This window comes from Primulina eburnea, chromosome 7 (genome assembly GCF_022965805.1).
Source record: "Primulina eburnea isolate SZY01 chromosome 7, ASM2296580v1, whole genome shotgun sequence".
In the NCBI taxonomy this organism is placed as follows: Eukaryota; Viridiplantae; Streptophyta; class Magnoliopsida; order Lamiales; family Gesneriaceae; genus Primulina; species Primulina eburnea.
Genome location: NC_133107.1, coordinates 3,588,988 through 3,606,578, shown reverse-complemented (window position 1 = coordinate 3,606,578; position 17,591 = coordinate 3,588,988). Strand labels below are relative to the sequence as shown.

Genomic DNA, 17,591 nt, shown 5'->3' with positions numbered 1-17,591 from the left:
CACCCGGGCTCAAGACTCCGTATTTAGCAAGGTTCACGTTCTTTGAATTCCTATCGAATATAAAATATTTGGTCCGCTAGAGATCAAGGTATTGCGCAAAGAAAAATGATTTTTTATAGCCAAAGCCCGAGGGCAAGAATTACACAAGGAAATATGGAAATCTAAAGACACAATCTTAAACTAAAAATACTACAGCAGACTATTCCCCAGTCTTTTCAGGAGCCTTTTTAGTCTCCTTGTCGGCATCATCATACTTGGGAAGGGAGTCAATAGCTCGATCTATGTCTGGAAAGCCCTCCTTGTCTGCCGGAATCAAGCCCTCCTCCTCAAATTGCTCCTGGCATTTCGCAAAGCCAACTTTGAAGTAGTTATACGATCTATCTTCAACAGCCGCTTGGAAATCCGAGGATCGGAGGAAGACAGTCTTCCATTCCTCATGAGTGAGCTGGAAAAGCTTGAGTTTATCTTCAGCAGCCACAACCCGGTGTTGTTGGAGAGTGGCTTCTTCTTCAAGAAATCGAGCTCGGGATTCCAGAAAAGCAATCTGCCTTTGAGAGGCTTCTTCTCGAGCAAAACTCTCATCTCGAGCACGTTGAGTTGAAGCCAATTGTTGATTGGCTCTTTCCAAAGAAGCAAGGAGCCCGGCAAATTTCTCCTCGTGCAGCTTCTCGGCCCGGGCAATCTCTCCTCGGAGCTGGTCATGAACTTCTTGAGACGCCCGAGCCTGTCTATTCGTCCTGGTGGCCACTGCCGCCACTTCCTCAAAGGCCGAGACCATCATTTGAGCCGCCTGGATAGAGACAAAAGTCAGGAAGAATAAATCGGTATCAATATTAAGCTGTAAGACGAAGAACTTACCGAGAGAAGCCGGTTTGATCCTTCCAAAAATCTGTTAGTGGCAGGGATGCTCTTCAAAAATATTGCTTCAGTGGGGCTGAGCATTTGCTTGAAGCGTTTAGCACCACTAACAGTAGCTCTCTCGAAAAAAATATTGTTGGAAGGGAGCTCGGAGGTTGAGGCCCCAGTAGTTTGGGGGGGTAGTCGGGGTTGTGCAGGTGGGGAAGTGCAGGGATCACCCTCATATGGGCCTTCCAGGACAACCAGCTCGGGTTCCGCCGTGGCTTTTCTTTTTCTTTGGCTGAGAGGGGCGAGGTCTTCAGCATCCTCTACAGTCTCATCCATTGCCTGAGAAGTATTTTCCCGGGGAGGATCTTCCCCAGTAACCGCCACTCCTCGAGACACCTCCTCGGCAGCACGTTTCTTTTCTGCTTCGGTAGCTGCACGACGCGCCGCAAGCTCCTGTTCCCGGGCGATTTTCTCAGCTGCTCGTCTTTTGGCAAAAGCTGCTTGCATCTCGGAATTGTCTGGACAAAAAGAAATAATGTTAAAAAAATCAAGGAGGGAGCAAGGAAGGAGGCGGCAGGAAAGAGGGGCGAATTACCGGGTTGAGAGCCCGAGCCTGCCACCTCATCAATAATATGATCTTCGGGATCCTCAGCCCGGGGACTCAACCCATACGCGGTCAGATTATCATCAGAAATTAGTGTGGAAGATGAGTATCTGCGCCCCTCCACCAAATCTTGGCTCACAATGAAGGGTTCTTCGAATTTGTAAGTGCCGGGGAGGGAAGGTTGTGTAGGCAGAGAGGAGAGAAAACCGGTCAAGCAGGGAAGATCTCCCGGGAGTCGAATAAAAAAGTATCTTCCTTTCCACCCTTTTTGGGAAGAGGGTATATCATCAAAGAAGCGAGTATTGTGCCGGGCAGTCAGGGAAAAGGCATTGTCCCCAAAACGGCAAGAAAAGTAATAGTGAAGGATAAGGGGGTTAATAAGAAAATTGTTCATATTGAAGAGGACATAGGTAGCAGCCATTATTCTAAAAGAATTAGGGTGGAATTGGTTAACTGGTACGCCAAAAAATTTGGCAACTGCAATGTAAAAGGGGTGAATCGGAAACCTAAGACCATTCTTAATTTGGTCCCGGAAGAAAGTAGTATACCCTGGAGGGGGGTTTTTTGCCCTGTCAGAGGACCCGGGTATTAGGATAGAAAGATTGGAAGGAATGTTACCCAAGGTCCTAAGTTCCTCATCCGCCCCTGAGCGCAGGGTGCTACTCAGAGAGGAGAACCAGGGAATTCCCGGGACCTCGATGGGAGGAGGGTCCGTGGCCCGAGCTTTACCCTTACCTTTCTTTTGGGCAAGAGCTCGGGAGTGACTAGGAGGGAGGGGTTTAGAGGAAGATGGTATGATTGGAGAGGCTACTGGTTTCTTAGCGGGTTGGGTGATAGAGCGACGGGGCGGGGGAGATTGAGAAGCATCGGAGCGTAACGCAGCAGATTCGTCGCTAGGCGAGCCTCGCGCGTTGGCCCCCGACGTGGAAGAGGTAGAATTAGACATTTTGAAAGAAGAGTACTTACGAGTAAATAAGAGAGACAGTGGGGAGGTCGCCGGAGGAAAATGATTGTACACGCCGAAGAAGTAGAGAAAACCAAGCGCAAGAGTTCCGCTGAAATTTGAATTCAATAGTGATTCTGGCAAAGGAGTACACCACTATTTATAAAGGAGGGGGCTTGATCTCAACCGTTGATTTGCATTTAAACGGGTGGTCGAGATAACCCTCGGGAATCGGATAGTACGCGAAGGGACACGCGCAATCATTAAAAGTGTCAGGCCTACTGTTCCTCGGAATACGAAAACGTTACTGACCGTTGGGATAGAGTAACACGTGTCATTATGATGTTGTGTGGATGGGCCGGGAGGTTTTGAATACCTCGGTGGGTTTGTTTCGTAGCTCGGGAAGCCTAAAGACCCGGGATGGTAATTTCTAGGACCGGGTAGTTCGATACCCCGGTATATTGTTACAAATTCAAGGATTTGACTAGCTCGAATATGTTCTAAGTGCAGGAGATACCAGATCCGGGGACCATATTTTCACCAAATATGTCCCAAGTGTAATTTCAGTCTTAGAGATTGGGTTATCCTAATTTATGGTACGTCTGTTATTTCAGTTCGCATTAATTTGTACAGGATTTGTTTGCAACAGAATAACGAGACAGGAAAAATCAATAAAACTTCCATTACATACGAAAACGACGAAGAGTTATAGGATCCATTATATCAGATACAAAATCTTGCCACTCCGTTATCCAATTAGTTAACTCGTGAATACGGAGGTTGACAAAGTAATTCATCCTTCATTATCTTGTCCAAAGCACGCCATTCTTTCCACAACATCATGTGCAGCAGAACCTCGTCATCAACCAGATCTGTTACCCGGTTTACTGAAAACTCTCGGATATACTTCCTTGCTCTTGTTCTTTGTACTCGGGTAGGGGCGAGACGATTGCGGTAGGTATAGTCCAGATCATAAACCTTGTCCCTCACGGCCATGACCTTCGCCCATATGCGTTGTTCAATTCTTCTCTTTAGCTCCTCCACATGAGGACGCATTTCCGGAGTCACCAGGACATGTGTACTGCTGCAGGCACTGGAACCACTTGAGCTCGACATTATGGATTAAGGTTTATTTTGCATCTGTATCCCCTTATTTATAGACAAGCAAGGAAGTCCAAGAGCCTCAGCCAGTCGAAGCATCTCCTCCTTTATTATTCAAAAGTTGATCGAAGCCATCCAATCTGGACAAGTGGACGATCAGAACGCCCCTCGTAAATTGCGCTGGGCAGACGAGAGGGTCTGACGGTTATCGAAACATCAAATCTGATGTACCTCGGAATACAGAACGTTTTCGTTTGGCAGGAATTTAATAAATCTCATATCATTATGACACCACGTCAGCAGACCAAAGGATTCTTGGTCCGGGCTTATTCCTTTTCCCGGACTACAAATTCGGGACTCGGGCATATTGATTGATAGGGCGGGATTTCAAAAACTCAGGCATTTAGTTTTTAAGTTTGAGGAGTATTAGCCATGTTAATCTTCGTTATTTACTTATTGTTAATTTGGTTTTGACGTTCTACCAGATACAGGCAATGACAAAGCGAAAAAGATATTTTATTAATTAAAAGAAATGGGCAGAGAGTACACGAAGATGTTCCTTTTCAACAAACATCTTCCATTTGTGCAACCAGCCACTAAGATTCCCGGTAGCGGTCTTGCCAAAGCTATCTGACCCGGATATATCCTCCAGGATCTTCAGCTCCCTTTGTAACATTAGTGCGTAGACACCATGGTGGGTAAAGATGTCCACGTACTCCGCAACACCGAGGCGTCGGCGATATTTCCGCATAAGAGCCACGTTCTCAGGAGTAGGAACCCCCTCTACATACTGAGAGGATTCCAGCTTGTATAATTTTTCCCAGAAGTGAAGTATTTTGTGAAAGACTTCGTCCTCCATAGTCGTTTTTCTTCTCTCTATTGCAGATGCCATGAGCTCTTCAGCCATATCCGGAACTTTCGAATTGCTTGAACCTGCCATTGCACTGATGAGACGGAAGAATGAGCAAAGTCATTATTTATAGGGAAGAGAATTAATCTCCGCCCTCGATTCAGATCTAATCGGACGATCATATGACGCCTAGGAAATCGTGCGTACAATTGAAGAGACGTGTGCGGTTATCGAGGGAACAAACTCATCATTACCTTGGAAAACGAGTAGTTTTCAGTAAAATCCTCATTAATGTATACGTAATGATGTATTCGATCGATTCTCTCGAGAATAGTAAATATCAGATTTTGAGGAGTCGGGGGTATGAGATACCAGACGCTTAGGAAGTTCCCTCACTCGGTATTTATTCACACTTGCAATCCGGGAGAGAGCAGGAAAGATTGAATCGGGACAGCGAGTCAAGCTCTAGCCCGACTATTTTAGGGATGGGTGGTGATACCCCTATAAGGATATGGGTTTGTTCATCGGAATCCCATGGGTACAAACCAGGGTACCGGGTAGTTTTGTGAATGCCCGGGTAAATTTTTCCTTCCCGGGTGTGATGGTTTCATCCGCAATCTTTTATCCGTAGCCCGGGTCCTCATAGAGTTGGCCGGGTGCTTCTCACATGTCCAGGGAATGTTCTCGGTTGGATACCCACTTGGGCAACCTCGAGAATAGAGCTACCTCGATAAATGAGCCACACTCAAGTGTAATCATTACAGTCAATCTAATCCGCCAGAGCAACTTGGGTTTGGAGTGTCCGAGAAGTCATCAGAAGCTAGTATGGTGAACCGACTTAGTAGGTGACGCGGGAATCGAGGTAACTACCCATTCCTCTCTTATAAATAGCAGGTATTAATGTCATTAAAGGGGCCTTTGGAACTTTAATCATTCTATGTATTTTTCCTAAAATATTGTTCGAAGTTCATCATCATAGCAGCCTGCTGACTTTATCATCGGAGTGGCTACGTCGGAAACCCCTCCAGCGCCCATTCACGAGTTCTTCTCATTGTTAGCAGGTGCCGTTCAAGCCATTGTCTTCGCTCAAAATTCCCAAAACATTAAAAATTGTTGATTTGATCCGATTGGAGCTCCTTACCCGGCTTGCCCATTTCAAGAGGATCACATCACTTACCATTTACGTTAGTAATTAATTTAAACTTTAAAGCTCTGCTTTTTAGGCTTTGGAGTGCCACCTCTTTTGGCCACAGCTATAAATCGGATCGACAAGCCTTTGTACCATCTCGCATTGTTCAAGATTCCTTATATAATTCACATATAATATAGTATTATTGCTGTAATAATATGTATGGATATATTCTTGTCTTTATAGTGTAAAATGCATGTGATATTGTCAATAAGTACACTATTCTCCGCAAGGAAAAGTAGGGTTTGACATTGCAAACAAGCAAACAAGAATCTTAAATATAGGAGGTATGCAGCGTGGACCCTTTCATTGAAACCTATTACTGGAGTATCATGCATCGCTAGTATATATTATATGAAATAAAATAAATATATAATAAAAATTCAGTTTTTTTTTAAAAAAAATCCAAAACCATTCTAACTGAGTAAAACACATTATTAGGTAAGTCAAATGCAACAGGCTTGAAGGATATAATGTTGATAGGGAGGATCAAACTGACGAATATTTAAATTTACGTTTATCTATTTCACTAACTCAGATACTATTAACTCAGATACTATTAGGACAAGTTCAGTGATTTCTAATAAACAAGAGTGTCAATCCTAAGATATATTAGATCATTTTGCCTCACTGACTTGAAAAATTCCTTTCTATTTTTCGAGAAACTTGAGCAACGCATGGTTAAATATCATATTACATTATATTTAATAGTATAATTTAGGTGGCATATATATATATATATATATATATATATATATATATATATATATATATATATATATATATATATATATATATATATATATATAACCAAAAATAAAATTTAATATTTAAATACAAGAATAAATTAAATTTTTTTAAAAAATTTAAAAAAATCAGTGAACTTGTTCGGCCGATTCTTGATCGGTTTTTGACTAATCTGACTATTAAAATGGTTTTAAAGCATACTCCGGACCGAAGTAGTGATCGATTCTCGATCAAACCTGTCGATCTAATCAATTTCGAAAACATGGCTTTAGCCTATGGTACGTGTGTATGATAAAATTAAAGGACATAAATTTCTGGCAAAAATAGAAAGAATGGAACATTTTGGATGATATGATTAAATGCAGACGGACCCTCCTCCCCTTCTTCTATCGGAAATTACTTTTTTTCCAAGTCCAACTGTTGAACACCCTTTTGCTCCCATTCTCCCTACGCTCGTTTTTTTGTTCTCTTCTTCTATTGGAGTATTAACACTCGTGTCCAAAGGATCTTCCAAAAAGTCACGAGGAACATTAAATTCGCATTTTGTCTCAAGACAAAAACTTATATGAGACGGTCTCACTGGTCGTATTTTGTGATACGGATCTCTTATTTGGGTCATCTATGAAAAAATATTATTTTTTATGCTAAAAGTATTACTTTTATCAGTGAATATCGGTAGGGTGGACCCGTCTCACAGATAAAGATTTGTGAGATCATCTCACAAAAGACATACTCTTGTCACAAATATTAAAATTACATTTAATTTTTTTATAAATCTTAAAAATAGGTTTGAGTCAATGGTCCAACCATACGTGCCATGAGTATGTATCTCTCCACTTAGCGAAATGACAAAAAAGCACACCCCGATGGGGTCCGTGGATCCAAAGGGGAAGGGCGTAATCGACATTAGGCCACTCGAGGTTACGATCAAGCATTAAAGTCGGAGTCCGAGTCCAAGCAACGCGTAGTTTGAACAGGCAATGAGTAAAATAAAAGGCAACAGACTTTTCTCTTTGGCACGTGCCGAGACTTACTTCAGCAGTTGCACCTAGAGCAAGATGTCACGGCACTCGTGGCAACAATTAAAGAAAAAGTATTTCCTTTTATTTTTCACTTTTTTTTTTGTTGGTTTTTTGATTTGAAGTGGGTAACTTTGGGACTGGTAGTGCTACCAAATGGATTATAAATTATTGGCTAAAAATTCATTTCTAAATGTTAAAACAAATTTTATAAATTTATTTGCAATTAACATATTAATGTGTGTGTTTGTGGGCCTCTCTCTCCACTGCATCATAGGTGGTTTGATGCGGTGTTTTCAAAATCGGACCGATTGGTTAAATCGAGAATCGATCGCGAGTTTGATCCGTAATACAATCAAAAGTCGTTTTAGCTGTCAAATTTGCCAAAATGGTCAAGAACAACTGGTTGGCCGGTTATGAGCTAGTATACTGTAAACCGTTTCAACTTGTTTTTGTATTTTTTTAAGAGTAGGTCTCATGTAAGACCGTCTCACGGATCTCAGTATGTGAGACGGGTCAACCCTGTCCATATTCACAATAAAAATTAATACTCTTAGCATAAAAAGCAATACTTTTCATGGATTATCCAAATAAAGATCCGTCTCACAAAATACGATCCGTGAGACCGTCTCACACAAGTTTTTGTCTTTTTTTAAAAAAGATTAATGTTCATATTTTAAAACCTTAAATTTAATATATGTTTTTTATATCCATACATGATTATATAAAATTTGAACTTCGTTAAAAAATTTATTTTAGCATAACTACAATTTATTTTTTTGTTTTAAAAAATATATAATTGATATTTTGAATATATGAATATAGTTAAACTTTGATAAATTTATATTTTTTCTATTTATATAGATATTTAAGTTTTAGAGTGTATTATTCATTATATTATATTAATATTTTTTAAAATATAGCAACAGTATTTCGGTCAGATCGATTGAATTGTTTTTTTAAGATAGTCTAGTTTGATTACCGATTACAAAAATATTGGTTAGACGTGTTTGTTTTTGTGATATATTGAAGGGATTATTTTATTATTTAAGATCGATTTCAGATCAAATAATAAAAATTTATATTAAAACCATGAATTATTAATGTTTGTTCTGGTTGAAGTAATATTAGTATTTTGTATCAATATTATTTAAGTAAATTTGAAGATGTTTTTTGTCAACTTAAAAGATATTTGAAGCGATGATCGAGATGGGACGATGATTTAATCCCCGCAAGATCGAGAATGCTAGGATGAGGATGGCCAGCCACAAGTCCATTGTTGTTCCTATACTATTTAAATTTTTTGAAACAGAGATGAGGATGGAAACATATAATTCTAATCAAATTGGAGTTGAGGATAGAACCGAGATCAATCAAAAAATGCCTCTCTTATTAAATACAAATACTAGATTAAACTTTTGATTCTATCATCAATCAACCAAGAATCATTATTTTTTTATGAAAGAAAGATTATAGTCTTAAGTTGGCAAAAAATAGGAAAATCATACCTAATAATAATAATAATAATAATAAATAAATAAATAATAATAATAATATGACTAAATTTATTCAGTGCTTCCGTACAGCATGACTCAAATAGCCCCCAAGTTCTGAAGCCATAATCACACACATAACCTTGAGCTTAGCAGAAGCCATAATATTCCTTCCTTCCGTGTAATATTCCTTCCAATTCCGTGTTCTTCCCCTAATTTCAATTCATTCAGAAGCTACGTAAATTTTTTTATCTTCTGCCAATCTACTTTTGAAATTCTCCATTTTCTATTTTCTCTTTGCTTCAGATCTTCCTAGGGTTCTTGACTTTGCCGAATCCTGTTATCTTTTGTACACTGTTCTTTCGTCACCGAAAATTCCTATTTTCCATTCTTCGTATCTGATTCTTGGACAACAAAAAAGATTGCGCAAAAGGCGTAACAGTCCACAAGATGATAGACGAGTACCCAGAGAGGAATTTCGAGGAGTTGAATTGTGATCAAGGGGTGATTTGCTCCTGCAAGAGCTCGATGAGCAGTGACACCACTGTAAGCCACTGCACGAGCTTCAGCCGGCTGTCGTTCGAGCTCCCGACTAGCTCTCCGGAGCGGCAGGCGGCGATGAAGCCGCACCACTCGTCGGACTCTTTGTTTCAAGCCATTCGATTGAAGACGAACCTGAGCTTCCGTGACTTCAGCTTGGTGAGACAGATCGGAAGCGGCGATATCGGTAGAGTTTATCTCTGCAGCCTCCGTGGCACCGCGGATGAGGAGCGACTCTTCGCCATGAAAGTGGTGGATAATGACATGTTGGCTTTGAAGAAGAAGACGCACAGAGCGGAGACTGAGAGGAAAATCTTGAGGCTACTGGATCACCCGTTTTTGCCAACCCTTTACGCGGAATTCGAAGCTTCGCATTTTTCCTGTGTTGTGATGGAGTACTGCGGCGGCGGCGATTTACATTCTCTTAGATATAAGCAGCCGCAGAAACGCTTCTCCCTCGGCTCAGCTCGGTAATATTTCGTGTGGTTCTTGATTATTAAAGATTAAAAAAGTTGAAATTTTTTAAAGTAACCATTAATTAATTAATAAGACTCAGACATGTCATTGTAACGTAGTTTTCTCATTTCATATGATACTCTGTTGTATATGCTTTTGTTTGATTACGTAAAAAGGACCTTTCATTATTAGTGTTCTTTTCCTAAGGTCGCGATAAAGATAGGAAAAAGGGTATTAAAAACTGAGTAAAATTCAAACAATTATGGCTGCAAATTGACAGTAATAAATCTTTTCCTTTTTCTTGTTGAGTCGCCGTTTGAAATCTGAGTTTGCCACTTTAGGTTCTCTCTATTTATTCTTATCCAGCAAGGAATCAGAAAAAAAATAATCTTTTCTCCAGGTTTTATGCAGCTGAGGTTCTGGTAGCTCTAGAGTACCTCCACATGTTGGGAATAATCTACAGAGATTTGAAGCCGGAAAACGTGTTAGTGAGATCCGACGGTCATATTATGCTCACCGACTTTGATCTATCCCTGTGCTCCGCCGCCGTTCCGGCCGTTGAATCTCCAAAATTTTCATCTGACGCGGTATCGTCTCCCAAAACCTCACGCAGCCCTCGTTTACTGACCCCATTCTCCTGCATTTCTAACCATTTTTTCCGCTCCAAGAAAATCCAAACTCTGGAGGCCCCCCGCCTTTTCGTGGCGGAACCCGTCGCGGCCCGGTCTTGTTCTTTCGTCGGAACCCACGAGTACGTGTCACCGGAGGTGGCTTCCGGTACGTCCCATGGCAACGCCGTCGACTGGTGGGCCTTCGGTATCTTCATCTACGAGATGATCTACGGAAGAACCCCATTCGCAGGCGCAACCAACGAAGCTACGCTGCGTAACATCATCAGAAAGCCTCTATCATTCAACCCCGAATCCCCATGCAGCATAGACGAGCACCACGCGCGGGACCTGATATCCGGGTTGCTGAACAAGGATCCGGATAAACGAATCGGGTCAAAGAGAGGTTCGGCCGATGTAAAAACCCACCCCTTCTTCAAAGGGTTGAATTTCGCCCTGATCCGGACGGTGTCGCCACCTGGAGCGACAGGAATTCAGAGGCAGAACAAACCGACGACGTTGCGTCGTCAAAAGGCGCCGTTCAACGAGTTCTGATTCTTGATGTGATGGGGAGATGACAACATAGTAGAGTGAAGTGATTTTAATATAATTTTTAAATTATATAATATTGTGTGGCTATGTTTAGGTTGGAAAGACATTTGTACACAAAAAGTAAAACGTAATTTATGCGGTGACGATATTACATTACATTATTTTGGAATGAATCTCCAATCTTCCATACTAGGACGATAATAAAAAATAATTATCCAATTATTATATTTTTGGTTGGATTGGAGTTTCTTGACTTTGATGTGTTGTCGGTATACGAGAAATGTAGTAATATTATAATGATTAAGTCCAACAAATGATTCAGAAACGTAGTTTATCCTCGGAAAATATACCACCTGATGTGTAGTTTCATGTGTTAATGTCCCAAATTCTTCGTGCATTTCCAAATTAAACGATATATGTAACTCTTGTGAACTCTAGATATTTTAACAATATCCAATTATATATGTGGGTCTAACTCTTAATTATCATAGGTAAAAATTTGTATAAAACGGTCTCACAGAATCGTATTTTGTTAGACAAATCTTTTATTTGGGTCATTCATGAAAAAATATTGCTTTTTATGCTAAGACTATCATTTTTTATTGTGAATATCGGCAAGATTGACGCGTCTTATAGATAAAGATCCGTGAGACCGTCTCACAAAATATCTACTCATTATTATATTATTATTTGCAAAGGAGAAAAAAAAGTAAGACCATACATCCATAAGTTTAAGATGCGCCGCGGGACGGTAGGAATCGGCATCATGTGGAACGACGTTTGAATAAAACAAGAGCAACTTTAACATCATATTCGTTCCCTCTTTGTTTTTTCCCATAAATTTTTGGCAATCATTTCTTCCTAGGTATTCATGATTATATATATATATATATATATATATATATATATAATTATATTTAGTCAACCTCGAGAAATTATATAATTTCAAAATAATCCAATTTAAAATTTTAATATCTTAATTGCGTGTTTTTAAATAATCCATATAATATAAAATCTTATAAAAGTAATTTTACATAAATGATGTTATCACAACATGCAATTAAATCTCCTTTCAACTGTAGGGGACGATCGAAATAAACAGCAACATCATTTTTTTCACCTCCAATTTCCGATCAGATTATTTTTGCCAATGGTTACATAAAATCACAACTTTGGATGATCAATGTCCCATATAAATTGGAGATTTCCTGCCAAATATACACCATCTTCCCGCGCAGACCAGACACACTTATTGTCGAAACATGGACCGCCCATCCAGTCTTTGCTAAACGCATCGAAAACCTTGTTATACTTCCCCTGTGGCCACCACATATGACACGAGAACGTTGTCACGAAAGGAATGGCGCAAAAGGTGAACGTAAATTCTCTGTTTGCATAGAGTGTATGATAACCAAGATCATCGTCTTTTGAATGACAATGCAAGTTTATTGGACCAGAAGATGGACGAAGTTCGTTAACGATGTGAACTCTAATCTTGGTGAGTATCCAACAGAACTTTTTGTTTGAGATCGTTGCCTGGGAAAGGCTTGCAGAAAGGAAGAGAAACAGCAAAATGTATTTCATCATATGTACTATTGTAGAATTCCTATTATTTTTATTAGTTTGTTGTAAGTTCATTCTTTTTATAGAGTTGAACTCTTTGTACACACAACATCGAATTGAGCAAGTAAATATTATTGTTAATTATAATAATATATTTGTCATCATTTTTTTTTTTATTTTTTTGACTTTGTAATTCATCACAGATTAAGATTATTCAAACGTACATATTTTATGATTGGTTTTGAATCTTTTGACCGATAATATTCAAATTCTAAAGACAATATTATTGCATCAAATTGTCAATAATAAGATCATGGATTCATTAGATTCTTATATTACATCAAATCTGTGTCAATAATATCACACATATTGAGGGGCGGAGTAATTTTTTAAGTTCTTCTCTCTATTTTTTTTAAGTGGGTCTCATGTGAGACCGTCTCACAGATACTAATTTGTGAGACGGATCAATCATATCCATATTCAAAATAAAAAGTAATACTCTTAGCATAAAAATAATATTTTTTCATGGATGACCCAAATAAGAGATCCGTCTCGTGATACCGTCTCACACACGTTTTTGTTTTTTTTTTTGGATACACAACATATATAGTGTGTGGGGACCCGGACGCTAATCAAGTTCTTAATCATCATTGGGACTAATTAATCAATTATAAAACAGGGTCTAAATTTTTTTTTTTTTTAAATGCGGAACGTAGTGAAATCAAACTCATATACATATCAGTATAAAATACAATACAAGTCATGTACTGCATGCATTCAAACTAAACTAAGGTTTAACAACTAATGTCAAGTGTTCAAACCCTATTATACTTCAAAATCAAAGTCCGGAATCTCCACTCTAATCACGATCTTTCTTCATCTCCTCAACCCTGAACATGTCCCACCTGTTGTCATGCACACATACAGACAAGACAACAGCCGGATAACTCCGGTGAGAATAAATCCCAGTATAAATCAACGAAACATGCAGTCATATAAACAAATATAAAGCATGTAGTCAGGTAACAAATATATGTATCAAACTCTGAAACATAATCAATCATAGACTGTCGACATATACGTGACTCCACGTTTCAGACTAGACTCAATCCTAGTCTAGGGATCCCGGTTTCCAGACATTGGCATTCTATATCGACCAACAGTAATAGAAAAGACTCCAGTTCTATCCACGTCGATATAATATCGATCACCAGTAATAGAAGAAGCTCTGTTTCTATCCACATCAGTATAGTATCGATCACCAGTAATAGAAGAAACTCCGATTCTATCCATATCGATATAACATCGATCAACAGTAATAGAAGAAGTTATAATTATATCCACATCGATACAATACTGATCACCAGTAATAGAATGAGCTATAATTCTATCCACATCGACAGCCAATTATCCAGTAGCAGACTATGGCACTTCCGCCAATACAATATCTCATGACATCGTGCAATGTGCCCGTGGTGATCCCACCACTATCAGGCACTTCTGTCATAAGACTACTCGTCTAATACTTGCTATCTATAATCAAGAGAACAAGTATATCAATCAAATCAATGCAATATCAATGCAATAAAGTAAAGTATGTGATTTAGGGAAACTCGAGTCTAACCGACTCAAGTCGATCTCCCAATACCACATTGACTTATACCTTTCTTTCGTCGGTTTCTGGCTCAGTCGCAGTCCTGAACTCACAGCCTATCTGGCAATGACCATATCAACAATCTCATGTCAATATACCATTCAAATCAATAACAATCTGATCAATTTGGATTTAATTCAAAATCATCGGCATAACGGTACAAACTCAGTATCCCCGTCAATACCATATCACCAGATAACAGTTACAATCCATAACTCATATCCAATACAATCCGTAATCCAATCACAATTCAAATCTGTCTGGTATAAATCAATATACCCTAAAATTCATAATAATTCCATAATCGATCTGTTTCTTAATCTGACTTCGATTCTACGATGTCTAACATATCAATAACATCATATATGAATCATATCCAATTCTGACAATATCATACTTTCAAAACATGTCAAAACGTAGCAAAACTTACGTCAAGTTGTAGCCTACGTCGATAGGATCACAGTACTGAAGTCATATTCAAAATCGGACGGACGGATTGAAATATAAAGGCGTAAGGATTTTTCACACTTCTCTGAAACCTTTTCTCGATCCTTCTGAAGAATTGCGAAGTGATATACGTATATATATGTATATACACATCTCGTGCATGAAAGGCAAGTGGCTCGATTTCGTTTTGCATGATTCGCGCTTGAGCGGTCAATCTTTACCGCTCGGGCGCAGAACTTTCTGTCCAAGCACTTTCAACTTGCACCCTTGGCGCTCGGGCGGTAATATTCTACCGCTCGAGCACCACATCTTCTGCCCGAGACACATTTCTGTTGAACATTGGCGCTCGGGCGATTACTTTCTACCGCTCGGGCGCCAATTGTTCTGCCCAAAACTCATATCATTCATATTCTTGGCCCAATCTGGTCTTGGACTGGCCGAGCTATAATTACTTCAATTAATCAATAAATCATTTCAGATTAATTTCAGATTACGTAATCATACCCAAATCATTTCAAATTACGGTAATCAAATTCTCGGGCATTACATAGTGCATGTAGTTTAATATAATCGATGAGTTCACTGATTGTCTATGTTGGGAGAAAATTGAAATGTGACACTCAGATAGAAAATATTTATATAACCGGAAGGAAAAAAAGTTTGATAAAGCTTTAAACGTTCAATCTGCAGTAATAAATAATTTTACGCTTTCTACTAAATTAAGAAAAAATTATATAATTGAAATTTTTCTCTATCGACTTCGACTCGTCTTTGGTCCACAAATCGACTAGAAGTGAGGCCATTTCTAAATTCTTATTGGATAGAAAAATATTCAAGCATAACCATGTTGCATTCAAATTTCAATATACTTGAATTTTAGTGTAACATTTCTTACGGTTAATTGATTAATAATTCAAATAAAATTGAATGGTGAAGAAAGGGAGTGTATATTTGGTGAAATTGGACAGCACACGGGGTGTCCATGTGACCAGCTGTCAACCCGGCAGGCCCAGAGCCCCGCTTTTGTCCAGTGTCGGGCCCTGACCCACACTAATTCAGCAGGACCCGGTCGACTTTAACCAATCAGTCTTATCCACGTGGCGTCTTAAAAAGGCATGTCTAATTCTTGTTGTTTCACACTTTTCCTTCTGTTTCATATGAGGATGTGATTATTCTCTTCCTGCCACTAATATCCGTACACATGTAAAAAAAATTATATTTTACTCATCAAACGTACTGATTTTCTTGTCCACCAATTACAGTGATATTCGTGTGTTAGATGTGATAAAATATATACAAATTATGTATCTAATAAATAAGTATCATCTTATTAGTGGCACAAAAGAATTAGCAACATATCAAAACTATATATATATCGAGAATTTTAATATAAATTTAATTAAGTTTGTTTTTTTATATATAAAATATAAGTATATGAGTATAATTTTTATAAAAATATTATTTTTTAGCTTAATTTGATTTAATTTTATTTTTGAGTGAATATATTATTAAACTAGTCTTCAAGAAATCTCGGCACCCACGTGAAAGCCCGAAACCATTCTTTCAAGTGACATTTGGAATTTGGACTCGAACAAATTTCCATATATTAAGGTTTCTCACTTATTGTCTACTTGACCCAATTGGTTAATAACGGCCAATTCTTTGTGCGATCGAAGTCCAATTATACATTTACTACTTTTCTGACTTTATAGAATTTAATTATCGTATGCCTTCGGAAGATACCGAGATTTGCATTCTTCGTAGCTTATCAAGTATAAGTTAATAGTTAGTTAGCTTGTTATACGACAGTTAGATGATAGTTAGCATATTAGATAAACAAGCATGCATGTAAACAGAGATCTCTCGAACTTTCACTTGCACTCAATGAGAATGATTCGAGGGGTTTTCCACATCTTCACGTAATATGGTATCAGAACTGAACCTTCTGCACAAAATTTATCGATCGACATCGGCGCATTGATTTTTGAATACTTCGATCTCCTTTTTTTCTTTTGATCTATGGCTCCTAAAAATCCATCCGAGTCTTCTCGCTCAATTGGTCAGTCTGCCATTGATGATCCTATGAGTCCATACTTCTTGCATCACTCAGATAATCCAGGTATCGTGCTGTCTCACAATCACTTATATATGGGAGTCAATTATTCATCCTGGAGTAGATCCATGAAAACTGTACTTTTCGTCAAGAACAAATTTGGTTTTGTCGATGGAACGATCATCAAACCATCATAGTCAGATTCAAATCTACTAATTTTTTGGACTCGAAACAACAACATTGTAATTTCTTGGATGCTGAATTATGTTTCCAAAGAAATCTCTGCAAGCATTCTTTTCTTTGAGTATGGGGCTAGCATGTGGGATGGTCTCAAAGAGTGATTTCAACAGAGCAACGGGCAAATAATTTTTCAACTCAGGCGTGAATTAATCAATTTGCGTCAAGAACAATCTGTAAGCGTCTACTTCACGAAGTTTAAAACTCTTCGGAAAGTATTGAATAATCAGAATTATTGATTTGACATTATATACATCAACGTCACATCACCACTGCATTGATGTCACATCAGTACCACGAAAAAGATTAAATTGTCAAAAAAAAATAATAAAAATTGAAATTCGAACCAAAATCGCAAAACAAAAATATACAAGACAAAAAAACTTTCCCTTTATTTTATACAAGGAATTTTGTATTTTTTTCCCTCTAGGCTGCCTTGATAAAATCTACTCTCCCCAGCTTTATTATTTAGAAATGATGAATTACGCATAATCAAATACAATTAAAGATGAAAGTTAAGGTCGAAGAAACGCTCGATTCTCCATCGAACTTGTGAATTGAATATGGTTCGTCATTTCAATTCACAAACAGTCTCAGTCACTCTAGCCACCATCTCTGTCTATTACACATACACGGTACACACAATATAGAGCACAGATAACTGTGTCTACGTGAAGAAAAAGCTGTGA

At 38.5% G+C, this 17,591-nt stretch overlaps 1 protein-coding gene across 1 annotated transcript; it reads left to right on the top strand.

Moving 5' to 3' along the window:
- The first annotated feature begins 8,867 nt into the window (after positions 1–8,867).
- Positions 8,868–11,135, top strand: LOC140836700 (protein kinase PINOID-like). The gene is made up of 2 exons (XM_073202408.1): positions 8,868–9,802; positions 10,189–11,135. Exons 1-2 carry the CDS (start codon positions 9,243–9,245, stop codon positions 10,949–10,951), a joined length of 1,323 nt encoding a protein of 440 aa, XP_073058509.1. The 5' UTR covers positions 8,868–9,242; the 3' UTR covers positions 10,952–11,135.
- The last annotated feature ends 6,456 nt before the right edge of the window (positions 11,136–17,591 follow it).

Bases quoted from the DNA above. Each gene is read 5' to 3' on its own strand.
- LOC140836700 (XM_073202408.1), top strand. From the start codon at position 9,243: ATGATAGACGAGTACCCAGAGAGGAATTTCGAGGAGTTGAATTGTGAT. The intron at 9,803-10,188 runs GTAATATTTCGT...TCTTTTCTCCAG, and splicing joins TTCTCCCTCGGCTCAGCTCG to GTTTTATGCAGCTGAGGTTC.